Source organism: Vulpes lagopus, chromosome 8 (genome assembly GCF_018345385.1).
Source record: "Vulpes lagopus strain Blue_001 chromosome 8, ASM1834538v1, whole genome shotgun sequence".
In the NCBI taxonomy this organism is placed as follows: Eukaryota; Metazoa; Chordata; class Mammalia; order Carnivora; family Canidae; genus Vulpes; species Vulpes lagopus.
Window position 1 is genome coordinate 68,347,121 of NC_054831.1, and position 26,731 is coordinate 68,373,851.

The 26,731-nt window shown below is 38.2% G+C and overlaps 1 protein-coding gene across 5 annotated transcripts in view; it reads right to left on the reverse strand.

The window, feature by feature from the left end:
* Positions 1–26,731, reverse strand: part of MRC1 (mannose receptor C-type 1) — a 100,439-nt gene that overhangs the window by 15,421 nt on the left and 58,287 nt on the right. For all 5 annotated transcript variants that reach the window (XM_041766162.1, XM_041766160.1, XM_041766159.1 and 2 more), the window contains 13 exons: positions 25,195–25,343; positions 23,175–23,374; positions 20,240–20,367; positions 19,664–19,751; positions 17,155–17,299; positions 15,586–15,627; positions 14,228–14,391; positions 12,367–12,434; positions 10,951–11,051; positions 9,922–10,064; positions 9,425–9,539; positions 5,223–5,389; positions 1,734–1,836 (listed from right to left, as the gene is read on the reverse strand). In XM_041766162.1, coding sequence (XP_041622096.1) covers positions 1,734–1,836; positions 5,223–5,389; positions 9,425–9,539; positions 9,922–10,064; positions 10,951–11,051; positions 12,367–12,434; positions 14,228–14,391; positions 15,586–15,627; positions 17,155–17,299; positions 19,664–19,751; positions 20,240–20,367; positions 23,175–23,374; positions 25,195–25,343 — 1,613 coding nt within the window. The remainder of the gene's footprint in view (positions 1–1,733; positions 1,837–5,222; positions 5,390–9,424; positions 9,540–9,921; positions 10,065–10,950; positions 11,052–12,366; positions 12,435–14,227; positions 14,392–15,585; positions 15,628–17,154; positions 17,300–19,663; positions 19,752–20,239; positions 20,368–23,174; positions 23,375–25,194; positions 25,344–26,731) is intronic.

Sequence of the window (26,731 nt, forward strand, 5' to 3'; positions counted from 1 at the left end):
TACAATGCCAAACCTGGTTTTGATTATGCCTAGTATGGTAATGACTTTATTTTGGCCGGGGCAGCTTCCCCTTTCTTTTGCTGTTGCTGCCACCTTGTGTTGGTAGAAGAATATCATTAAACCAAGAGACCCAGACCAGCACCCTTCCAATGGTACAGCCTGTAGGGACTGAATAACCACCATTTCCCAACTTGGGGAGCTCTGAATTTGTCTTAATACCACTGGAAAATTTGGGGAGCACTAAAAGTGGCAGAGGAGGTTTGATGTAAAGCTTAAAAGTTTCTTGGAAGGCTATATGCAATTAGGAAACAGCTCATCTGTCCAATTTGCTTGTTTATTAAAACATTCATAAACCAATTATAATGAAAAACTAAACTAAAATACTGGGAGGTTTTTTTCAGGTGGTTTGATCATGAGTACTTTTTTCCTTCGTGCTTTTCTGTACTTTCAGAAATGTCAACAAAGAACAGGTGTTATATATTTTTTAAATGATGGGTTTTATATTCATTAATATGAATAAAAACATGAATGAGTATGTGAATATGACTACCAATATTTATTTTTTAATAAGTTTTGATGAGTGGCAAATTTCTATCACTTATGGTAAGAAGAGAAAGATTTTCAAAAAGCTTGTAAGTCACTATTCATTCGTGGAAGGATACTTCTTCCTTTCCTCAAAACAGAGGCACAGATGGCATGTTTGGCATTTCTGGTGGCCTGAGATTCTGGTGCCATAGGACATAGCATAGAGGGAGAAGCAACATGTCCTGGACATAAATTAATGAATTAATGAAATTAATTCTGAATTAATGAAAGTTTAGAATTTCTACAGTACTTTTTAATCATCCAAAAATATCTTGTGATTTCCACTCATTGTTATGAGTTGACTTAGTTCCCTGACTCCCAAGAGAATGTAGAAAAATCAGTTTGATGCAGAAGAACAAGTACCTTCCAATTCCCACTCTAAGAGCTGTGCTCAGGATGAGAGAAGCCCACCCCACCCTACCTCCTCCTCTCTAAACCACCTTTTAATTTCTGGCCCTTTTTGTATAGGAAGACATTTGTATTCTTCTTTCACTGGAGGCTAAAGTACAAACATAATCTTGACTCAGTAACTATGCACATTTTCTGTTTTATTTTTCTGTAACTATAGGGCTTCCTAAGATATGAAAGAAACATAAATCAGATATCTAGGGATACAGAGTTGGCTTAGTCAGTAGAACATGCAATTCTTGATCTCTGGGTTGTAAATTCGAGCCCCGATGTTGGGTAGAGAGATGACCTAAAGTCTTAAAAAAAAAAAAAGAAGATATCTACATTTTTAAAGGCAGAGAATACAGAACCAATGGAGCATATATAATGTTCTGTGCCAATGGTTCTCAAATTATGCAAGCAGACTGTAATATTCTTACTGTGACATTTTTTAAATGGTGTACCATCCTAAACTTCTAATGAGGCTAGAAAAAGTTCCAACCTCTCGTGTAAACTGCACAAAATGTTTGTAACGGATGAGGCGGTACACCCAGGACAAGGTCATAGGTGTCGCCCTTTTTTTCTGTTATAGACACACATGGATTGAGGTGAGAAACAATGTGCAAGACAATGGCCATTCTTTAAATAAAACCTTACGTTTTTAGAGCAGTTCAAGGTCTACAGCAAAATTGAGAAGGTCATTTTTTTAGACTGTTAAATAACCTCAGCTCTTTGGGACGGCGAGGTTCAGTACAGCTTACCAGGAAGTGTCTGGCAAATGTAGCCCCGCTTGCTGTCACACGTGTCATCCATCCATTTTCCTGCATCTCTTGACTTCCCTCCAATAATAACAACACAGTCAGCCTGTACATTTGTGGAGAAAGGAGGGGGGGTGGGAAGCAGTGTGAATCAACAATTGTTTAAATAAATTAATAAGCCAAAAAAAAAATCCCTCATTCCCAACCACCAAATTTAAAGACATCATCCTAATTCATTGACAGTTCTGGCCAATTCACCCTTACTTTCCACGCAACTGCTCACACTTTCTATGTGGCTCTCTCACAATGAACTCTTGCTATTGTTTTTAAAGATCTTATTTATTTATTTGAGAGAGAAAAAGAGAGTGAGGGAGCATAAGCCACAGGGAAAGGCATAGGAGAGGAAAAAGCAGGCTCCCCACTGAGCAAGGAGCCCCATGTGGGGGCTCAATCCCAGGACCCTGAGATCATGACCTGAGCCAAAGGCAGATGCTTAACTGACTGAGCCACCCAGGCACCCCTGAACTCTTGCTGTTTTTAATTAAAAGTCAGATAGATTTGGATAATTTTAGAGACAGGTTGGAGAAACTTTGCCATCAGAAATTACATTAATCCTTATCAAAATTTAGCGATCAAATGTTAGAATACAATGTCTTCTCCATCTTAATTCTCATGATTCAAACCCCCAAACAGGTATCCTACTGCTAAAGGGAAATAAATATAATCTATATTTTTTATTGCTAATTTAATTCATAAAATATCATTATGGATTCAGACCAAATTGTTGGCATGTAGCTAGAAAGCTTCCCATCTTATTTGCAATCTTACAGGGAAGTGTGCCAGGCTGCAAAGAGTTTTCTATTTTTTGTTGTGAATATGTTTGCAATATCAAGCTTCCATAGGATAGTCTGAGCCAAAGCAAATAAAAAAAGTCATAAGATCTGCACCTGCCAAAGTTTTCATCCAGTGTTTCAGATGAAGATTTTGATTTATTACGTGTTGGGCTTCTTTAACCTATCAGTTCTAATAATTATATCTCACACCTATAATATCTGGCATTGTTCTAAGCACCATCTATATATTAATTCCTATAAACTCACATCCATCCGATGTGGTTGGTACTATGAGTATGCCCATTTTATAGCTGAGAGCTCTGAGGCACAGGTTAATTGAGGCACAGGTTAACTTGCCCAAGGTTGTACAGCTAATAAATAAGAGTTAGGATTCAAACTCCAGGCATTCAAGCTCCTAGCGCAGGCCTTAGTCACTGCACTACCCAGCTTCTCAACAAGTGAGGAATGCAAAGCATGCTGTGAGCAGGAGTGGCCCCCCAGGAGGGGTTTCTTGTTGATAAAGAGCCACAAAGGAAGGAAGATTGGGTGTTTTCTTGACTGGATAGAACGACTGGAACTTCTCTACCATGCAGTAATGAAGAGCTAAACCAATATACCAATGATGTAGAGCAGAAAGATGGAAAGAACCCCAGTCATTAGCTCTAATCCCCTAACCCCTGATCCATATCTACCACTGCTTGCAATGCTGCACCAACTGCCTTTGTGACCTCCATGCCTCTAGCCTCATTATCCTATGAACTTCAACCCCCAGGAACTCCTGATCCTGCATTTACATGCTCCACTCATTCCCATCTTCCTTCTTAGCTTTTCTTATCTTCCATTACCCTGGCTTACACCCTACGCTCTACTTCAGAAAACCTGTACAGAGCAAGTATGTTTCCACTACAAAAGACATATGAAAAGCTCTCTCACACTCTCTTTATCACACCGTGTTTAATCCTCTTCATTTTTCAAGTCCTAGAAATTGTAACAACACAGTATGTGTGTTTTGATTACATTTTTGTGAGATAAACTTTATATTTTTCACATACTAAGAACAAGTCTACAAATAAATTCAACACAAAATTGTTTTTTCCTGGATGATGAGATTACAGAGTTTGCTTTTATTGTTTTTGCTTGTCTTTATGTTCTCAAAACAAATGAACAAAAGCCACTTGAGCAATAATTTTTACACAAAATTCATGTTTCATCCAGAAATTTTTCTAAGCAAACCTTGCCTCATTCCATTCTGCTTGAATTTCTTCACTAAGTTTTTAGCCTTCATGAACGTAATGAAGATTCAAACTATTTCTCCACAGAAAATCACCAACCCATCATCTAAATGTATCTGCCTTACACAGAGCTAACCCAATTAGTTATTGTAAAGGCACCATTGTGATCAGATAATTTTTCTGCTCTAACCTTTTCTTGCTGCCTGACAAAGTCCAATTTAAATGGGGCATTTAAATTTCTCTAAATTCTGCGTCAACCTTTCAAAGTTTACTCCTACTTCCTCTCTGTATAAAAGCCTTGTTATATCCAATGTCATGTACTCCTGCCCGGCCCTACCTGGTGTCTTTTTCCTGAAGACTTTATTCACCTTGCCCAGTTAGCATGGCCTTCCCCACCCCACACACCCAACTTCCCGATCATTGTTTTAAACCTCTTGAGGAAGAGACCCGTAGCTGGTTCTTTCTCATATTCCTTCTTTGCATCAAATGAAAGATAAGAACTGACAGATTAGATCACTCTATCCCACAGTAAGCTTCTTTCCTCCTAACTACTACAGGGCTTTATAACTGATCCTGCCATCACACCCTTGCATTTCTCACCATCTTCTTTCCCGTGGAAGACTTGTAGTCTAACAAAAGTGTGGGCTTCTTTAAGACAAGAACAAAATCTTTTGTTTCTTCATGTTTTTCTTCAATGCCTAGTGCAGTGTTTAACACTGATGGGTTGACTGTCCAATGATACAAGATTAAAAGTACTAAAATAAAGAAACAATCATCTGTCTCTTAGGTTAATATATGAGAGCAGCGAGCACAGTGGCACACAGTAAGTGCTCTACAAGTGGTAACTCAATCATGATAATTTCTATCTTTAGAAGTAGTAGTAGCTGGGCATCTGGGTGGCTCAGTGATTGAGCGTCTGCCTTCGGCTCAGGTCCTGATCCTGGGGTCCTGGCATTGAGTCCCACGTTGGGCTCCCCACAGGAAGCTTGCTTCTCCTTCTGCCTATGTCTCTGCCTCTTTCTGTGTCTCTCATGAATAAATTAATAAGAATCTTTTAAAAAAAAAGGTAGCAATAGCTGCCAGATGTACACCCCTAATGATACAAGCCTCAAGAGTTTAGAGGCAGTTGATACAGCTAAAATTGATAACTCTGGGTTCAAGTGTACATACTGACTGCAACATAGGCCCAGATTGGAGCTGGCTTTCCCATCCATTGAGACCGCCACCACCTACCCCACAAGCTGAAGAGTCCATAACTGAATTTATACCCCTTCCCTCGAGGCTGGCTCAATCTAAAACACTTAAGATCCGCAAGAATGAACCAGATCAAGGAGAAATCTGGTAGATTTTTCACAGATTAATCACTAATATGATGACTCTAAGTAGGCTGACGGTGCATGGAGAGGTGACCTGAAACTGATATTTACATCTTCATAGGAAAGACTGCTCCTTCTTCCACCAGGGTAACCTTTCCCCCAGTTTGTAAAATGAACTCCTCGCCCATCCGTCCAAAGGAATGTGTGCTCTGAATTCACATCATTCAGCCCAATCCAGGCATTAAAAGTGGAGTCCTTCATGTGATAGGTAAGAAATGCTGAAAGAAAGTTCCACAGGGTAATTTTAAACTTTGGTGGGGGAGGGGAGGAAGATACTCAAACTATGGAAAATATTCAAAATACGTAATTTTAAAACATCGAGTACATGATTAATGTCTTTATTATGATTTCAAAGCACTTACCATGAAAACAAACACATTCTAACCTAACATCACGTTATCACTTCACTTTGTACTTTGGAAAGTTTCGTATAATAAAAGTCTGGGTATTTATCCGGGCCGCTGCAGATAGTTGTGCAGGCCGTGCCCTTCCCCCAAGGGCAGTGGGGAACTGGGACAGGGTGGCTGAAATCCATCCCAGGCCCTGTGCTCCATTTCATACAGCCCGATCTGGGTTGTGGCTGCCTGCCATCCTGCAGGAAGAGGCACTGTTTCTAATTCATACGCAGTCATCCCATGAGTTTGCAGGTGTCCTGATTCTTTAAATAAGACAATCTGATTATAATAATGAGGGGGCAAACAGGGTGCTTCATCCAGAAAACTTCTAAAAATGAAACCTACTTGTCAAAACAAGAAGCATTAGGCTGTCACATTATCACTACTTTGGATTTCCAAACCAAAAGAGCCACCCAATTAGAACTTCTCCCGGGGAGCAACTGCCAGGGGTTGGTGGCTGTCCACCAGGTGTGCTGGGACCAAGGGGGCATCGTGATGCTAAGCACTCCCCTCAGTAGGAGAGAAGATTTGGAAAAATGCACAGAATGTAGAACAAGTGTGGCCTCTTGCTTCCTTGCCAGTTCTGCACAGAGAGGATGGTAATATTCAGATGCTGTAAGGGGCTTAAGTGAAGACGTGACCCATCCCCTGTCCATTTGCCCTTTTGCACGCCTTGCACACCACACGCTGCCTCCATGGCTAGTGACCTCATCTGCCAGCAGCCACGGACACCTAGGTGAATGAACACCAACTCTACAGAATATTTTCCAAAAATGCTTAAACCCAACTCCCAAATGCAAATAGGATACTGAATGACTAAGCATCTGGGTTATTAAAAAGAAAATGCAAAATAGAAAGAAGCCTGAAGAGATACAATTATCTGTTTATTCATGAACAAACATTCCATAGAAGGGTCACTGTTACGTGTTTATTCTCCTGCCAGACTAGCAGACGCAGTGACCACTGTGCTCAGGGATTTGCTTATTTCTCAGTCAAAGGTGAAAAAAATAAATAAATAAAAATTGAAATTAAAAAAATAAATTCTTTCAACATTTTTTAGAGCGAGAAGAACACAGCTAGATATTTATTTTGGTTTTGTTTTATTTCCTAAATAAGATCAGAACTTTCCCCATCCCCAACTTGAGATGAATGTGGAAAAGCACTACCTGCCAGGATTTCAGCACTGACTTTGTTTCTGCCAACAACCACAATAAGAATTCAACAACGTGTGTCTGTTTTGCCAGGACTAATGTTATTTTATCTGAAAATTGTTTCCTTCTGCACATCTCTATTACCCAGGTTCTAATTTTGTGATGCCAGGAATCAGCACTTTGTGGTTAAGAGAAGAAATCAATTATTATTTTTCTCTGCTGGGTAGCTAGGTCCAAAATGTGGTAGGCCAGTTAGAGAAATATGAATATTATATTCTTAAAACGTTTCTATTGTGTGCTATGGTTTGACCCTTCTCTTTCAATGTCTGGCAAGCTCCTGAACTTGACAAAGGCTCTCAGTGAAACTTTGGTTGATTTATTGTATCATGTGTTCCAAGAGAGCACATGGCGGCATTTACAGAGTAAACATTTGAGACAGTGCCACAGAGGGTTTTCCTGTGTCTTTCTTCTTTTGTATATTTTGTACCATGTTTTCCAGTAAATGATTCTGGAAGTCAAAGAATCTCAGAACCAAAAGGGAACTTAGAAATTATGCAGTTCCTCAGCTCCCCCTTAACATCTCACATAAACTCATTCGTACAAACACTCATTGTAGATCTTTCGTGCTTTGTACCAGTCAGCATGTGTGACTCTATAACATCCCGTTGAGAACTTCCCAGTGTAAGCATTTTCACAGCCCTGTAGAGAGCTCACAGAACAACTTATTTAATCAGTTCTAATTGTTAGAATGGCTTCCCAGTTTTGAGCCTAAACCTATTTCTTTGCAACTGCCATCCACTGCTTCCTTCTGGAACTATACAGGTTTACATCTTCTCTTTTCAAAGCTCACAGCCTTTCTTTCCGGGGCTGTGAAAGCTGAGGTTCCTTCAAACAAGCCTCACTCAATGCCTGCTGTGGCTTCCAAAACTTCCATGAATTTAGTTACTTCATCTGGCTGATCTGTAGGTGGGCAGCATCCTTCTTAAAATGACAGGTCAATAATTTACTGTAATATCTATTTCAGGTAAGGTGGCCATGAAAAGATCATTGCCAAATTGGTCGACTATCTTTCTCTTGACAGTATAATAAATTTTCCAATCTGTTCTATAGATATGGTGAGTTTTCTCCTTCAATATTTTCTTCAAAGCTCTGGTTTATCCTTACATTTTATGGGGGGGGGGGTGTCTCCATTTGCTCAAAGTTCATATTTAAAAATTAGTTTTATTATTTTAAGGTATGTGATCAACCAGTTAGAGGCACAATAAATGGAAAACAAGAAATTTTTCCATTTTACTTCTAGAACTACTCTACTTCTTTGACTGCTTGAGGAATAAACTGGTTTGGTGGAAACAGAATGGAATGTAAATGGAAGAGCCAGTTTGATTCCCAACCCTCCCACTAACCAAGTAGGGTGAGGATAACCTGCTTCACACAGTTGTCCTAACAATGAAAAGGGACTTTTTCAATCAGAGAAGGACAAACATTATATGTTCTCATTCATTTGGGGAATATAAATAATAGTGAAAGGGAATAGAAGGGAAGGGAGAAGAAATGGGTAGGAAATATCAGAAAGGGAGACAGAACATGAAGACTCCTAACTCTGGGAAATGAACTAGGGGTGGTGGAAGGGGAGGAGGGCGGGTGTTGGAGGGGAATGGGTGACGGGCACTGAGGGGGGCACTTGACGGGATGAGCACTGGTGTTATTCTGTATGTTGGCAAATTGAACACCAATAAAATATAAATTTATTATTACAAAATAAAAATAAAAAAAATAAAAGAGATACCACCTCACACCAGAGAGAGTGGTGAAAATTAACAAGACAGGAAACAACAAATTTTGGAGAGGATGTGGAGAAAGGGGAACCCTCCTGCACTCTTGGTGGGAATGTGAAATGGTGCAGCCACTCTGGAAAACTGTGTGGAGGTTCCTCAAAGAGCTAAAAATAGAGCTACCCTATGACTGAGCAATTGCACTACTGGGGATTCAACCGAAAGATACAGATACAGTGAAAGGGCAAGACACCTGCACCCCAATGTTTATAGCAGCAATGTCCTCAATAGCCAAACCATGGAAGGAGCCTCGGTGTCCATAGAAATATGGAAAAAGAAGCTGTGGTCTATGAATACAATGGAATATTATTCAGCCATCAGAAATGACAAATACCCACCATTTGGTTCAATGTGGATGAAACTGGAGGGTATTATGCTGAGTGAAATAAGTCAATCAGAGAAGGACAAACATTATATGGTCGCATTCATACAGGGAATATAAATAATAGTGAAAGGGAATAAAGGGGAAAGGAGAAAAAATGAGTGGGAAATATCAGTGAGGGAGACAGAACTTGAGAGATTCCTAACTCTGGGAAACAAACAAGGGGTAGTGGAAAGGGAGGTGGGTGGGGGGTTGGGGTGACTGGGTGACGGGCATTGAGGGGAGCACTTGATGGGATGAGCACTGGGTGTTATGCTATATGTTGGCAAATCAAACTCCAATAAAAAATATGCAAAAAAGAAACAAAAAAAGGGACTTTTTGTGTTAAATGTCCAGCACAGTGCCTACAACTGAATAAAACAGTTCTCCACGTGTGTTTGGGTTTTCTTCCCTGCCTAATGTTTACTCTGGAAAACCAAAATATCATTTACTATCAGCAGGGGAAAAGAATTACATATTTAAGGGCATCATTGATTATACAATGGTTGCATACCTTGTTCTTTCTCATTGCGGATTGATACCAGATTTCCCCCAAATCCTATGCAAGCTTTTCGTGCCTCTTGCCAATTTTTTCTTTCTTCGTCAACAAATCCAAAGATTTTGAAACACTTGGATGAAAGAAAAAAAAAAAGGAACTAAGTAAAGATAATAGTGTTTGCTTTAAAGAAATTAAAATTCTTCATGAAGATTATAGCTAAATATAAATTTTCTCCAACCAAACAGAGATCCAAAAGGCTAAGTTAGTTTTATCACCCAGAAACTTCCTTTGCAAAGTTGTTTTCTTCCTCAGAACAAAGGACACGTCCATTTGGAGAGTATCTTCAAGTATACTCTCAATTTCCATAGAGAACTTGAAATAGCAACCTCTATCCTTGCCTAAAATTTTCTAAAGTCACTAGAGAAGCAAAAGTTACCGCCATACTGAAAGATTCGCATTGTCAATCCATACACTGATCAATGCCACAACTACAACTAATTTTTTTTTAGTACCTTGTTATTGTAAAAATGCCAGCCCTCCTTACAACCTCCTGGGATAGAAGGCACCGTAGGAACAACTGTGGCATTGATACTGCTGTTGTGTCTCTGGCAAATGAAGGCATTTGGATAACCACAATTAATGTCATTCCAAAACCCTGGCAAAGAACAAAATAGCTAAGTTAGACTTACATATTTGCATTTAAAAACACTCTTTTTTTAAAAAAAAATGCATTTATTTTTTTAAAATAGATTTTATTTATTTATTCACGAGAGACACAGAGAGAGAGAGGCAGAGATACAGGCAGAGGAAGAGGCAGGCTCCCTGTGGGGAGCCCAATGTGGGACTCAATCCCAGGACTCTGGGATCACGACCTGAGCCAAAGGCAGACGCTCAACCACTGAGCCACCCAGGTGCCCCAATGCATTTATGTTTTATAAGGAGTCTCAAAAATTGGCTTAGACTACAACCATCATTTTTACACAAGTGACTAGAAAGATCCCTGCCATATTCTTCTGTTCTTTCACTTAAACTGATAATAGTTCAACTTTATAGATAGCTTCCTATGAGCCCAGAATAAACTTAGTGTTGCAGATGTATTATCTATATCACTATTAAGAACTAATAATAGTAATCTAATAATATCTAAACATATATACGAAGCATTTGTTTAGTGTTTTAGATATATTACATCTTTAATCTTCTCAACAATAGGTAAATTCTATCATTATTCTCATTTTACAGATAAAGATGTGGAGAGAGAGAAGGGAGATAGATAAACATTCTGGATATTTTGCTCAAATCAAAACATAAAGAAATGTTTCATAAAATGAGAAACGACACAATTGTGTCATGTATTAGAACAAATGTTAAGCATCCATTCTCACAAACCAAACAGTTAACACTGCTGAAATTAAACTTCTTTATTTTCTCTGCTTTTCTTGCCTGATTTAAGTGCACGACTTGCTACTTTTAGCCTAGGGATGTAGCAGATGACACATCATACGACAAGGCAAATTCACGAAGATTTTTATATTGTCTACCTGAATTTGAATACATGGTCACGCAGTTTTCATCGTCATTTGCAAAATTAGGTTCACCTGTGGCCCAAGCCACGTAATCCACTTTGCTTCCATCCATCCAACTGGAAAAGGAAATTCAGGCATTTAGCAGCAATAATCCAAACATTAGGATAACTGGCTGCAGTTTGGTGTGGGAAACAGATTAGTCAATGAAGATGAAGAGAGTATGGGATTTTAAGCAAACAGAAGAGAGGAGTCTACAGAGACTAGCAGGAAAAAGCCCAAGAAGTTGCTGCTTCCCGTGGCACTGGGCTCCCCTGCAGCAACCTGATGCCCTGGCTAGTCTGTCTTCTTTTCCTTCCCTGGAAGAAGCTACCTTTAGTCTTGAAGTGAGAGAGATAATGGAGATCCTAGTTTCTCTAGAAGTGGGTCAGAAGCAAACAGCCTCTCACAGTACTTATTAGACATGATTCCCACAAAACAAAACCACCCATAGAGAGAGACCAAGAATTCAGAGTTTCTCATTAAGCCCATACTCTGATTTTTATGTTTATTCTAGGTTTCTCCTAAGGTATGTGGGTCAATGCTTATTTTCATAAATTATAGAAATTCAGAGACTGTTAGCTGGAAAGAGAGCAAGAGATCATCAAATTCAACCTTCTCATTTTAGAGATGATTAAAATGGGTGCTTGTCCAAAGAAGCATCAAACATTTCTGATCTTTAAAAATAATGAGTGTGAGTTTTGTTCTCTATTGCTCAAAAAAGGCAATTAATGGTCAAGCGGAACATATGTGGCTAAAACATCCGTGCCTGAGCCAGGAAGACATATCTGCTCTTCAAGCTTAGGAGAACATTGTATTAATGAACAAGGAAAGAAACCCCAAAAATGTACTAATTTCCTCCCTCCCACAGCTTTTCCTGGCCCCTGTATCTAATGGAAAACAGTACAGTCATTCCTTTGAAGGGAAAGCATTTCGTGCAGTTGAAAGGGAATATCAGAGTAGTGCTGTGAAAGCAGTAAGTGGGGCAACTTAAAGACCCCTTTAATCCTGTGCACCAAGGATGGTCTAAATGGGAATCATAATTTTTAAAATAAGTTCAGTATTCATATATGTATAATATATCTTCTTCGTAGATCATTGGCTAACATGTGACAAAACCCTAAAACAAAGACAGGTGGAGTTTTGCAAGATTAAATCAGACTTTGAGTTATCTGTTTGAGAATTATGATGCTGAAAATATGAAACAGGATTTTTAAAAATTCCTTTTGTTTTTTTATTTTTTTTTCCTTTTGTTTTTTTAAAGACGCATTTTAGATTGAGAATTCAGTAGGATTTTTAAAAATGTATTCAGCAAAACTAAAGTCTCAAAAATAACTCTTAGATGTTTATCAGATTAGTCTCTGAAGCAAAGTCGTTTTATTTTGATGTACTTACATAAACTTTTTATCCAAGCTGATCATTAAGCCAATAAAATACGCTGGCTGTGCATCATTCCTGTTTACCTAAAGGATGGAAGTTTACATATAGTTCAATCCATACTTATATGATAGGAAAGTTTTTTTTTTTTTTTAGAATATTTATTTATTTGTGAGAGAGAGGGCAAGTGGGGTGAGGGACAGATGGGGAGAGAAAGAGAATCTCAAGTAGACTTCATGCTGAGTGCAGAGCTGGGGCTGACATGGGGCTGGATCTTAGGACCTCAAGATTATGACCTCTGGGCCAAAACTAAGAGTTGATGCTCAATCAACTGAACCACCCAGGCACCCCTATAATAAGAAAATTCTTAAACAAAATGTACTTATTAATGAGGCAGCCCATTTGGAACCTTTTCTAAGAACAGATTCATGCAGATATTTTGTTGTAAAAGTTATGTTTTTCATAAAAATTAAAAGAAAAATATTGGGGTGCTTAGCTGGCTGAGTCAGAAGATCATGCAACTCTTTATCTTGGGATTGTCAATCCAAGCCCCACATTGGGTGTAGAAACAAAGAAATAAGCTTTAAAAAAGAAGACTATGCACACTATACAAGAATGTGAAGTTATAAAACAAATACCTTAAATCATTCTCTATAATACCAAATGGCTACAGTAATTATTAGGTTGTTGGAAGATATTCTTGAAAACAAAGTAACCACATGGTATTTTGCTTCTGAAGAAAGACTTCATCCACATATATATTTGTGCAAATTAGGAAATATCCTCAAAATTTCAAACCAAAATATATCCACAAAGATGAAGGTAAGTCAGACTACACTCTAATCCCTTTGTCAGCAAATGAATTTTTATTTTTTCATTACGTTAACTTTATTTTTTTTCCGCTCTCCCTCTTACTTCCCTTCTGATAAGCAACAAGGATGTCATGAAGATTTTTAAAAAGAAATACTAAGCCAAGTGCCTTTGGAAAAAAAAAACCCTATACTTTCTATGTTATGTGACAATTTCGGTACAACCAAGAAAGATTTTTTTTTTTTTTTAATTTATGATAGTCACAGAGAGAGAGAGAGAGAGGCAGAGACACAGGCAGAGGGAGAAGCAGGCTCCATGCACCCGGAGCCCGATGTGGGATTCGATCCCGGGTCTCCAGGATCGCGCCCTGGGCCAAAGACAGGCGCCAAACCGCTGCGCCACCCAGGGATCCCCAAGAAAGATTTTTTTTAAAGATTTACTTATTTACTTATTCATGTTAGAGAGAGAGAGAAAGAGAGAGAGAGAGGCAGAGACATAGGCAGGGGGAAAAACAGGCTCCATGCAGGGAGCCTGATGTGGGACTTGATCCCGGATCTCCAGGATCACTCCCTGGGCTGAAGGCAGACGCTCAACTGCTGAGCCACCCAGGCATCCCAACCAAGAAAGATTTTTATGTGAATAATCAAGCTTTTTTTTTTTTAAATAATCAAGCTTTTAACCAACAATTTGGTCGAAATAAGATAGGTTTTTAAATAATCAACCTACACTGTACACAAAGAGTCCAGGATTGATATATAACAACGAGTTAAGAATTATGATATTTGAAAATCAAATTAGTGAACTCAAAGCCATCATGTGTAGGTCTTCACAAAGCCTCGACTAAAAGCTTTCTGGGTTCTGTGACTCTGCATTGAATAGTTAAGCAATCAGGTCACTTGTTTCTGTTACGGCCACCACTTGCCTGTCCTCTCTGGCATTCACATCTCCCCCAACCTTAGAAAATTCAAATACAGCACATAACTTGAAATTGCACCATGGGGTACCAATAGTAGGCATTATCTTTGCTTATCACATCACTGTTTCATTCTTAAATTAATCAAATTCTTACATATTTCCATAGAAACTTCTTTTTACTTTCACTTTGAATAGAAACAAGATCGCCAAAGTTCTTCTTGCAAAATTCTCTGGCTTTGTCCATGGTTTCCTTCTCTTTGCTAAAATAATACTGGTAGTCTTTGTAAATAACCCACCCATCTTCAGTGACTGGCGGATCTGAAAAATTAATGAAAAAGGGTGATGAATTTTACTTAGACAAATTCAAGAATCTGGTATGTGTGGTTCACAAAAGTGAAAAGGACAGAGTCACTTTATCAGAGGTATCTGAAACTCTGAGAACCCAGAATAAGCAAGATATTTATGCCAAATACAGACTGCATTGCCTAAGGCCAGATATCCACCTTGCATCAACTCTGGAACTTTTTCTTCTCAATTAAGTTCCATGTATCATCATTGGGTAAAGGAACTCTCAGCGTTATTTTTATCAATAGGATCACAGAGCTGGCAGGAGTTACATACCTGCACCCATGATGTTCTGAGTTCAAGAAGTGGAAGCTGGGAGAAATCAGCTTTCATCTCAATATAACAAAGAGCCTGTAACAGATGGACTTGGGTGCTTCAGTGTATACCTGGAGAATCAAGGAATTCACATACCAGGAGGGCTCCTAAGCCTTCTTCCAAACCATGGTATTCTACAATTCTGTGCTATTGTAGGCTGAATAAGAGTCCCCAAAGATATCCATGTCCTAATCTCTGGAATCCATAAATATTACCTTATATAGAAAAAGATACTCTGTGCATGTAATTCATTTAAGGGTTTTGAGATGGAGGTGAGATTATTCTAGATTATCCAGCGGGCCCTAATATAATCACAAATATCCTTAAAGAGGGAGATCTGACTACAGAAGAAGAATAGAATGTGATAAATGAAGCAAGATGCTACAGTGCTGGTTTTGCAAGATGGAGAAGGGAGCCACCAACTAACAAGTGCAAGAAATGAAGTTCTAGAAGTTAATAAAGGCAAGGAATCAGATTCTCCCTTAGAGCCTCAGGAGGAAGCGTGATCCTGCCAATTTTGACCCAGTGAAACAGAGTTCACATTTCTGAATAAGTGTGTGTTGCTTTAAGCCACGGGGTTTGTGGTAATTTGTTACAGGAACCATTGGAAACTAACACAGTACTAAAGAGGAGATCCAGCCCCTTGGATTTGATTCAAGTGCCCTTGAGATACTGTATTAAAACTCCTTGTGTTTGTGCATGTGCATGTAAAGGAAAAGATCCAGACTTCCACAAGATTCTCAAAGATATTAAGAACTCTGCTCTTCCCAGGTTAAGTATGTCTCATAGAGAAAGGAAAGAGAAGAAAAAAAGGCTACCGATATGGAGTTCACAAAATATGAAAACACCTACTGTCTTGAGGAGCTGGCGTTGGCTCAGGTTTTGGTGTTTTTCCTGGAAAACAAAAGAAAATCAAATCATAAAGTATGCTGGAACTTCTGCAATCACATGTCCTTCTAATTTTACTATTTTCATTGGGTCAAAATAGCTAAAAATATAACTGCTCTCTCTGTCTCCTCCTCTTCCACTCCCTAATTCTCTTACCATGTCGTAGAGTTAGAGAATGAAAGACAGGAGAATTAGGTAAGTAACAGCCACCAGAAATTAGAAGAAACTTTTCAGGCCCAACAAATAGTGTCATATAAAGAAAAAAAAGGAACACAAGTTTTGGATTCAGAAAGCCTAGGTTCAAATCCCAGACTAGGGCTTAAATTGCCTACCTTCAATTCTTTCAACTGCAAAAAGGAGTTAGTAGTATGTGTAGAGAGGTAGGGTAAAATACGTGTGCTATTGGTATATAGAAGGTACCCAATAGATGATAATTAGCTGTGAAATTACTTAAAATTTTATTATTTGAAACCATTAAAGATGAACTATTTGTTTATAAAATGTTTTCTTCAAAAGAATCTCATTTTTATTAAATGTATATTTTACTAAAAGTTAAATGAACTTTCTGTCCAAGTAGTTAATGATATATCTGGACTTTGTTGGAACCTGATAAAAGGACTCAGGTTACCCAGCTTGACTTAATGTATTTAACATCTGTTAAGAATAGAGCTACTAACAATACACAAAGAAACTAGTCATTCGGAGTTAGGAGACCTCTAAAGAAAAACTGGTCACCATTTATTCCTCCATTTGAAAAACTTTGAAAACACTAATCTATGCAGAAGTAGGGAAAATAAGCAGACAGACAGTGGGAGAGCAACACGGTTGTGTCTCTATCTAAGCAGTGGCGTTGGGACAGTAGCCAAGGTCCCGAACAGCAGAGGGCAATGTGGTTCCACTTAACTGTTTACAAAGGAGGAAGATTATGTATAGTGTGGTTCCAGGGAAGATCTGTTTATTCCTTTATCTGAACATAAGAACCTGGATCCTCTGACTTCAATGCCTGACTTGGATATGTGGAACTTTCTGAGTCCCAGATCATAACTGATAGCATGCAGTGATATTTTTTGACCACCAATAGCATGGTGGGTGTAGTAGTACCAAGTGCCTCTAAATGGTGCTTGTGCTTTGTGCTGAACATTTATTTAAGAAATCAATATTTAGAATATTTGGGAAATTTTCACCTACTGGATGGCTGACATAGGTCAGGGGGTAAATATCCCCAAAAGAAATGGTATTTGCATTACACCCACTCCTACCCCTGTAGAACGTGAGCCAGAATCACAGCTCGTGGGAACTCTTTTAGAGGACGTGACTCTTGTCCAGGATTCCCGGGTGGCCTTTTGATCTCCTGTTCCTTTGGAACATTTATCTGTACTCAGTGACTTCATTCTTATCCTGTGAATTGATGGACCCTGCCAGTTCTCTTATTTTGTTATTTTGTTTATTTGGTTCTTCTAATAAAGGGAAAATATTAGGATATCAGGAGGTTAGTTCTCCAATCTAGGATAAAATAAAGCACAGTTATCATACCTTTTTGTATCTGGCATATCCAGTTGTTAAGATGTTCACAGTTAATATCATTCCAGGACATACCAGAGTCACCTTTCAACTCACCACAGTATTCAACATTTTGATAATTGTTAGGTTCTCCATAAGCCCAATTTTCATATGAAACCTATGTTAGAGACATTACATTGTAACCATTAATCATTTATATCAGGCCACTGCCTATCATTTATCCAAATAGGAAAAGAAAGGTATATTAACATTTTTTAAATCCGTTTACTTTTTTTTTGCAGTACTTTGTTTTGAAAGCAAGGTTGATGAAAATGGGTAGGAAAGAAATAGCACCCATTACATAGAAAGTTTCAAAGTTGAATAGAATATGCTATTAATTATTATAAAATTTTCTGTGGTTTGGGGATCCCTGGGTGGCTCAGCAGTTTGGCACCTGCTTTCGGCCCAAGGGATGATCCTGGAGACCCGGGATCAAGTCCCACATCAGGCTCCCTGCATGGAGCCTGCTTCTCCCTCTGCTTGTGTCTCTGCCTCTCTCTCTCTCTCTCTCGCTCACGAATAAATGAATAAAATCTTTAAAAAAATTTTTTTCTGTGGTCTTATTAATAAAATGGATCCAGGGCTTCAAAAGTGGGATTTAGGGATCCCTGGGTGGTGCAGCGGTTTAGCACCTGCCTTTGGCCCAGGGCGCGATCCTGGAGACCCGGGATCGAATCCCACATCGGGCTCCCGGTGCATGGAGCCTGCTTCTCCCTCTGCCTATGTCTCTGCCTCTCTCTCTCTCTCTCTCTCTCTCTCTCTCTCTCTCTGTGTGACTATCATAAATAAATAAAAATTTTTTAAAAAGTGGGATTTATATATATAGGGAAAACTTAGCAAAAAAAGCCCCACTTCTCAGTATTGGGAATCCCTAAATCTGTCATATCCCTACTGCTTAAGGGATAGTATTTCACTGTGATGTTGGAAACTTTCTCTTTTTAGATAGGCAGGATAGAGAAGTACAATTAAAAAAAATTAAAAAAAAGAGAAGTACAATTAGTTCTTCTTATAAAAGAAAAGGACTTATGAAATACTCCTAACAAAGCTACCACACTTCACCTAAATTAACAGTGAAAATCAATGAAGGGGATGGGTTCAGGTTCCCTTTGCAGTTTTCAGTGTGGAATCAGAGCCAAGAGAGTTTTAGATGAAGCATTTTCCAAAAATATCAATATGAAATCCAAGTGTCAATGGAGCTATGAATTAAATCACTTTACTTCAGTGCCTTGAAAAATTGCTGATGGTTTATAAGAGGAGGTAGAACTGAAATTACACAAAATCACTTCCTGGGATGACTGGAACACTAAATTCTGCCAGCATGTGTCCTAGCCTCTCACTTCTCCATTCCCAAGAATGGGGAAGGCTGACAAGGCCTAGTGGTTACTAATGGATTCTTGAAATTTGTTCCCAGATCTCCTGGTCTATAAAAGGTTGTAAACACTCAATTTTTCATATGAAGTTTTAAATTTTAATTCCAGTATAATTAACATACAGGGTTATATTAGTTTCAGGTGTACAATGTAGTGATTCAACAATTATACACATTACTCAGCACTCATCATGGTAAGTGTACTCTACATCCCATCCCCTTTACCTCTTTTACACATCTTCCCACCCTCCTCCCTCTGGTGACCACCAGTTTTTCCTCTATAGTCAAGAGTCTGTTTCTTGGTTTGTCTCTCTTTTTTTCCTTTACTCATTTGTTTTGTTTCTTAAATTCCACATATGACTGCAATCATACAGTATTGTATGACTGACTGGCTTATTTTACTTAGCTTATACTTGCTAGCTCCATCTATGTTGTTGCAAATGGCAAATTTTCATTCCTTTCATGGCTGAATAATATTCCTTTATATATAGTAATTTATACCCCACATCTTCTTTAGCCATTCATCTATCAATGGACACTTGGGCTGCTTCCATAGTTTAGCTATTGTAAATAATGCTGCAATAAACACAGGGGTGCATGTACCCTTTGAATTAGAGTTTCTATATTTTTGTTGTAAATACCCAGTAGTGCAATTACTAGATTACATGGAAATTCAATTTTAACTTTTTGAGGGACCTCCATACTGTTTTTCATGGTGGCTATATTAGTTTGTATTCCCATCAGTGGTGCACAAGGGTCCTTTTTCTCTACATCCTCGCCAACACTTGTTTGAAACTCAATTTTTAAGAAGTTGAACTACTCGCACAAAATTTTGCATGATAGAATGAAAACATTATTTTATTTAAACTAGCAAAATGAGTTTTCTAATTTTTTTTCATCCAGTCCACTATGCTTATAACCTTGGGTGAACAGGAAAACCATATTAAGGCAGGAGCAGAATAAAGATCCAAAATAGCATTTATTTCTGCGTAGAAAAATGTTTCTAGTTATCAATAATAATCTGTTTTATGAAAAACTTGGATTAAGCCATAGGATAGCATGAAAATAAATACATGATAAACTAAGAAAATGGTATATAATTAAATTACTCACAGGAGAACCATCACTCCAAGTAAAGCCCTCTGAAGGACTGCCATATGTCAATCCCAACCAAAACAGTTCATGGTAGCTTCCACTAGCCCTGTAATTTACAAGACACCAAGAGAGCTTATACTATTGGATAAAACAAGTCTAGTTACCTAGAAGAGCTAATTAAATTTTAAAACTACCTTCCAAACTTAAATTAGTATACAGGGAAAGGATTCAATGAATAAATAAAAGCATTATGCAATTGCTGTGCAATTTGGTACACCTCATAAATATATTGAAAAGGAGTCACCGATTGAGAATATTTAATTATAAAGCACTGAAAGATATTCATTTATTGATTTAATAACATGTATTGAGTGTCTGGTACTTTTATAGAGCAATTTGTCACAGGATTTATACCTACAAAATTAAAGCATTTGGAAGTGAAACCAGATCAAAAAGGTCCTATGGATTTGGTATACAGTATAGGCACTCAAAGTAGCATTATGAGCCAAAAATTTCAGAAATATAAGAATTTTCTCAACATCATTAGCACCAGATAGGTAAAAGAAAGGAGTATTATATAGAAAAGACACTTACGTTATTAATCGCCATATTGCTTGCTGTTCTTCTTTATTATTGATACTAGCTAGATCACCACCCAGAGCTCTACAAAAATCTCGAGATTCAAACCATGTTTTCTTCTCATGTTTTCCTTTTGCAAATAGCTAAAGATGATATAGTTTCAAAAGTTATTTTTCACTTCATTGCTTACCAAATCAAGAGAATTAATTATTTACTTTTGATGAGATTTCACTTTAGAGAAATAAGACACCTCTATGGTGCAAAACAATGTAATTCTCTTGGTTGAAAATCAATTTAGAAGTAAGTATTTGGATAACAAAATGTGTAAGATGATTTTGTTGAGAAAACCTTAAAAAATAAAAGCATGTTATGGCACAAGAGAAATTAGATTAAAATCTTAGAAGTTTCAAAAATATGGGAAAGCATACAGCTCACTGTAGAAGACAGGCTTAATTTGGTTAGGTGTAGAAAGCAGCACTGAGATGGGAAAGAAAGAAAAACTTTTGTCTCTCTCTCTCTCTCTCTCTCTTTTTTTTTTTTTTGAGAGAGAATGAGAGAGAGAGAGAGAGAGAGAGAGAGAGAAAGCTTGTGCAAGCAGGGGGAGTGGAGGGGCAGAGTGAGAGGAAGAAAGAGAATTTTAAGCAGACTCCACACTCAGCCTGGATCCTGACTCAAGGCTTGATCTCATGACTCTGAGATCATGACCTAGTCCAAAATCAAGAGTCAGACACTTAACTGACTTAGCCACCCAGGTGCCCCCAAAAACTTTTGAGAAATAGCAACAAAACACAAATAAGGAAAACTTCAAAAACAACAAAAAATGTACCACAGTTTGTTATCCTGTTTAGCTTAAACAATGAATAACCTGGCAGTATTCCAATACTCTGTAGCTGGTGTCCTTTACAATGGTCTTGTCTTTTTTTTCCTTATCATTGCCTGTTTTAACAACTTTTAAAGCACATGCCACAAAAGACATGTATTTGGTAAAGCATCTAAAAAGGTTATGAGCTGAACTAAATTGAATAGATCATATTAATAAATTAGGGAATATCTCCTATTATCCAGAAGCCTACAGTGAAATGGAATCCCAGACTGGGAAATACCTGTCTGTATGCAAATATTATAGGAGTCCATTGTATACCCCAACTTTTCTAATTTTCATTCATTGTTTCCATTGTTTCTCATGAGTCATGGTCCCTACCATCATAGGCCTGTGGGAAATAGGATTTGCTCCCAACTGACTATGGCTGCCCAGCTGTCACCACATAACTCAAGGCAATCTTCACCCTGACCCTAACTTGAGCTATCTAGACAAAAACTACCCTGAGCAACTTTCCACATCAATAACTCCCAAGATTCCTGTGAGCACCTCAACCTGCTCAACTGTGATATATATAGTATTTTGTTTTTTCTTAAAGATTTTACTTATTTATTCATGAGAGATACAGAGAGTGAGGCAGAGACACAAACAGAAGGAGAAGCAGGCTCCCTGCAGGGAGCCTAATGCAGGACTCAATCTCAGGACCCCAGGATCATGACCTGAGCTGAAGGCAAACGCCCAACCACTGAGCCACCCAGGCACCCTAAGATTTTCTTAAATAAATTTACTATTACCTAAATTTTATTAATAACTTCTATATCTTCATATGTACAAAGATGGTCCATATATTTCCAAACAAACCCTACCTAAGCACCTCTAAAGCCATATAATTTTCTAACGAAGCACATATTCTAATTTGTTGAATATCTATCTGGATAACATCTCTACCAGAACCCTTGTTCACTTCCCAGCTCTGAAGAATTCCACCACTTTTCTCAAAATCCTGCAACAAATCTCCACAGCCTACCACCCTCCAGTGAATGGCCATGTATAGGAATGAAATTGGCCTTTGTGTACTTAATTCAAAAGTTTCCAGATGCCACAATAAACGCCCAATTTGCTTTCTGTTCATCTTCAATTAACTCATTTACAAAATCCTCTTCTATCTTGGCCCCAAATGATCCCTTCTAGGCAAATTATGCATTTAGCCCAGACTGGACTGAACAGGTTAGCAGTCTCCATGGCTAGTAGTGGGAGTGGCTAACCCAACTAGTCATGCCCCATGAGTTCCAGAAGACTAAACAGCCTCATTCTGATATATGTTAGTAATTCAAGTTTTCCCTTAGCCTTGCCTAAGTGTGTACCAAGGCATGCCATGGCCATATGCCACTCAAGGGACTAAGTAAAAGAGGTCCTGAGAGTGGGACATTAGAGAATAGTATCATTAAGCAGTAGATAAACACTTTTCTGTATTTGACTAAGTCTAATTTTCTCAAGAAAGGATGAAAGAGTGAAAAAAGACACAAGTGCATAATTCACTGAAGTTTTTATCTCATTCATTTTAGTCAACTTGACTCCCTAAGTAGAAAATGGATGGTGTGAACTTGGAATGGATAAAATGATAGCAGAATATCAAATTGTCATCGAAAGGGCACGGAATGCCTTCACATCCCATCAGGTGTAACAACCAGGCACTAAACCAGAAAAATGGACCATTACCTCTAAGATATCCATTTGGCATTATCAGTGCACTTACCTAAAAGCTTGGGCTCTAAGAACAGGGATAATGAGATGCAGTGGGATCACATGAAGTGAAACAGAAATTTTCATTTGAGATGCAGACAGGTGAGAGCTCAGACTAGGGCAAGGAAGCCTGGGAGCAAGGAGACACAGAGTGAGGGTGATGAAGGCAAAGCACGTGAAGAAAGCTTCTGTGAGTTGGGTTTGTTAGCTGAAATGCAATTGGTCATTGACATGCACTCAAGGAGAGCTTTTTTAAAAACTGAAGCCCAGCTCCCTTTCCAAATTAATAAAATTAGAATTTTCACGGGTAGAGCCTGAGCACTGTGGTTTTTGGTCCTGTTTGAATTCCTCACATGATTCTTTATTAGCTTAGCAATCGATACTCACCTTGAAACACAAGCTTGTTTTACTGTTGGTGCCCCAATCCTCTGGACACTTGGGTTCAGGGGTTGTTGTGGGCTCCGGCGGGCGAGTTACTCCTTCTGCCCAGTGTTTGCACACAAATTTAGCCTTTTCTTCACATCTCAAAACATCCCACAAGCCCCCTGCAACTCCAGTTCTCATGGCAACGCATCCTGTTTTTCGGCCTGTATTAAATACATAACAGAATTCACTTAACAGGTGCTATTAACGGTAGACCACGCTCACAGAAGAGAGTGCAAACCCGAGTGTCAAACGATGTGGTAAAGTCTGCATGTGAAGACAACATATAGGTGAGAAATCCAGCAGCATTTTGCAATTCATTTACACTATTTTGAACTGCTATTTACCTTTTATTTCTGTGGCCTAAATCCCTGAGCAGAACTTTGATATCATATGTCAAGGTTTTGATAACATTTTGTATTTCTAACATCTGGCAAGGTGCCCTGCATATAGATATTTAATGATACAATAATTTTGGTATGATGAAATTTACCATCATGGTAAAAATAGTGGTTTAAGGTGAGTTATTTAAGGATTGTTTTAAGACCCCTTTTTTCCATAGGTCTCTCAAAACAGAAATTCTTCGCACACTTCAAAATGAAATACAACTGAGCGAGAGATTTTAGTTATTCATAGATAATGTAACTATGTTGAACTGGTTTTCTCACCTTAAAAGGCAAATATCCCTACCTACCTTACAGAGTTGTAATGAGGGCCAGCTTTAGTGGATAAAAAGGCACATAAAATAAAATAAATCTGTTTTACAGTTGTGATTATTTCCAAATAGTAATTCATTAAGATGGAACATTGAAAACAGCATGAGTCTTTGCTGCTAGAATGAGATAATCTTTTATTGCTATTCTTTTAATGGACTTCAAGCTTTTAGAGGTAACTCTCAAAGTTCTGGGGAGGCATATCTTTTCCAAAACATTTTCTCTAAGATCTCTCCTTCTCCATGGCTCTGATTTCATCCATTTTTATTTCCGGCACATTCCAAGATGAATCTCTCGAGTCCCCCTGCTGAATGAGCAACACCCGTGAAAATACAGGATGGAGTCCCGCATGGGGCCCCCTGCAGGGAGCCTGCTTCTCCCTCTGACTCTCTGTGTCTCTCATGGATAAATAAATAAAATTTTTAAAAAAAGATTAGGACTTATTTGGCCAAATAGCAAATTCATGAACTTAAGCTAAGGGTCTTGCTTTAGCTTTTAGCCCAGACACAGTGAAACATTTGCTATAAAGGATGTGGAATTTCTGGGCGGTGTTACACTGAATAATGTCACATGCTATAGCAATGTATAAAGAAGGCAAACAATCTTTCAGAGGCTATTTCCAAAACTACTTCCCAGGGAAGGCAAATCAAAATTGATAGGGAGTCATGGCAGTATTAGTGCAAGTAGTACCGATCTGGGAATTACATAGGCTAGTCTAAATCCATGCTTGCAATATTTCTAGTCACATAAATTTTCTGAATTCTAGTTTCCACATCTTTAAAATAAAGATACTTAAATTTACCTTGCAGGTTTCTTATAAGGATAAAATAAAATCCAGGATATATAAAAGGCTAAGGGCAGTACATACAAGACAGTAGAATAATGAGTCCCATGTAAGCACAATTCCTTGCCCCACCACTGAAGCACAAGAATAGTTCCATTCATCGCTGCACTGAAAAGTTTAAATCCCTTTAATATAATTTTAAGGTTACAGAAATAAGTTAACCATTTGGAATATCTGTGGCCATTTAGGATTTCCTAAATATTTTTCAAACAAGGTCATACCAGACAACCAGTAGTTTTTCCTTCCCTGTTTTTACACCACTGTAAACGAATTAGAAAATGAGAAAGAAACAGAGAATGAAATATAAAATGCTGAAAGCATAATTAGTGCACACAGTCTATCTGGAAAGGCACATGGAAGGATAATAAGCTTTGCCCAATCGACTTGGAGGTTGAATGAAAACCGCAGCCCCAAGTATTGAACATACCTGGCATATCTGAATTCCAGTGGGTGAACAGAACCTTTTCCTCAATGGTCCACTGAAAGGTCCCTTTGTTTTGAACATCTGAAAGTCCTGTCCAAAAATATCTTTCAGGCCTCAATCCAACCAGACTAGTCAGAAAAGCTTGTTCGTATCTTTAAAAAAAAAATTTAAATAAATTTTAGAAATGTGAATTTTTCTAATTAGCCACATGAAAAGTATCTCAATTGTATGTTTGAGTTAATGATTTAGTTGGTAATTCAAACATAGTGTGTCATGTTGATATGTCATTTAGATTATGCAAACTTGAGGTGCCTAAGTGGCTTGATCGGTTATGTGTCTGCCTTCCACTCAGGTCATGATCTCAGGGTCCTGGGATGGAGCCCCACAGCTGGATTTCTGCTCATCAGGGAGCCTGCTTCTCCCTCTCCCTCTGCCTGCTGCTCTCCCTGTTTGTGCTCATGCTCTCTCTCCCTCTGTCAAATAAATAAATCTTTAAGAATAAATAAATAAATAAATTACACAAATTTCTAATAAGGAAATGAGGGAAAATACCATAGGGCTGAGTGAATAAAATCATTCATATATATACAAACCATTTATCCCTATTCCTCACCAGTCCCTATGCCCATCCTCAAAATGTAAGAGAATTCTGAAAACGCAAAGTAGTTCTTTAGCCTCTTTGAAATACATTGTTTAAAAAAATTAGTTCTTTAGCTATAAAGAGTTCTATAGCCTCTTTGAAATACATTGTTTAAAAAAATTAGTCCACTTTTCAAATATTTCAAATGCTCTATACAGTTCTTAGTTAAGTAAATCGTGAGGCTGTAACATTATCAAGGATGATACAGATGGAAAAATCTGTGCGGATTTCCCCTTCAATTTTATTCTCTTATCTCAGGTCTGAAACAAAAGAGGAAATTATTGAGAAAAACAGAGAAGCAGAGATTCAAAGTCTAGAAAGAACTGGGAGCAGAGTCACAAATTTCCCCATTTTCTCTCCCTTTGGATCTTATCCACCACGTATTTGACATAATCTGGTAATGACACAATTTGGTTAGTAAAGCAACCAAAGTTTGTCTTCAATGACAAACATTACACAATGAACCAGAAACGTGGGCAAAAATCTTTGGAGCAAAAGAAAAGTGAAGGGATCCCTGGGTGGCTCAGTGGTTTAGCACCTGCCTTCAGCCCAGGGTGTGATCCTGGAGTCCTGGGATTGAATCCCACATCAGGCTCCCTGCATGGAGCCTGCTTCTCTCTCTGCCTCTCTCTCTCTTTCTTTCTCTTTCGGTGTCTCTCATGAATAAAGAAAATCTTTAAAAAAAAAAAAAAAAAGAAAAGAAAGAAAGAAAAGAAAAGTGAAGCTCAAAGTTTCCAGGAATGAAGAGAGGTGATGGCTCCAGAGAGAGCAGAGACGGAAATGTGGAGGTTACCATAACAGAACATTTATATGACCCTAATCTGAGTAATTTCATTCCCTACATTGAAAAAACAAAAAAAATGTAAAAGTCCTAAACTCAATTTTTCTCAAATGTCTAGA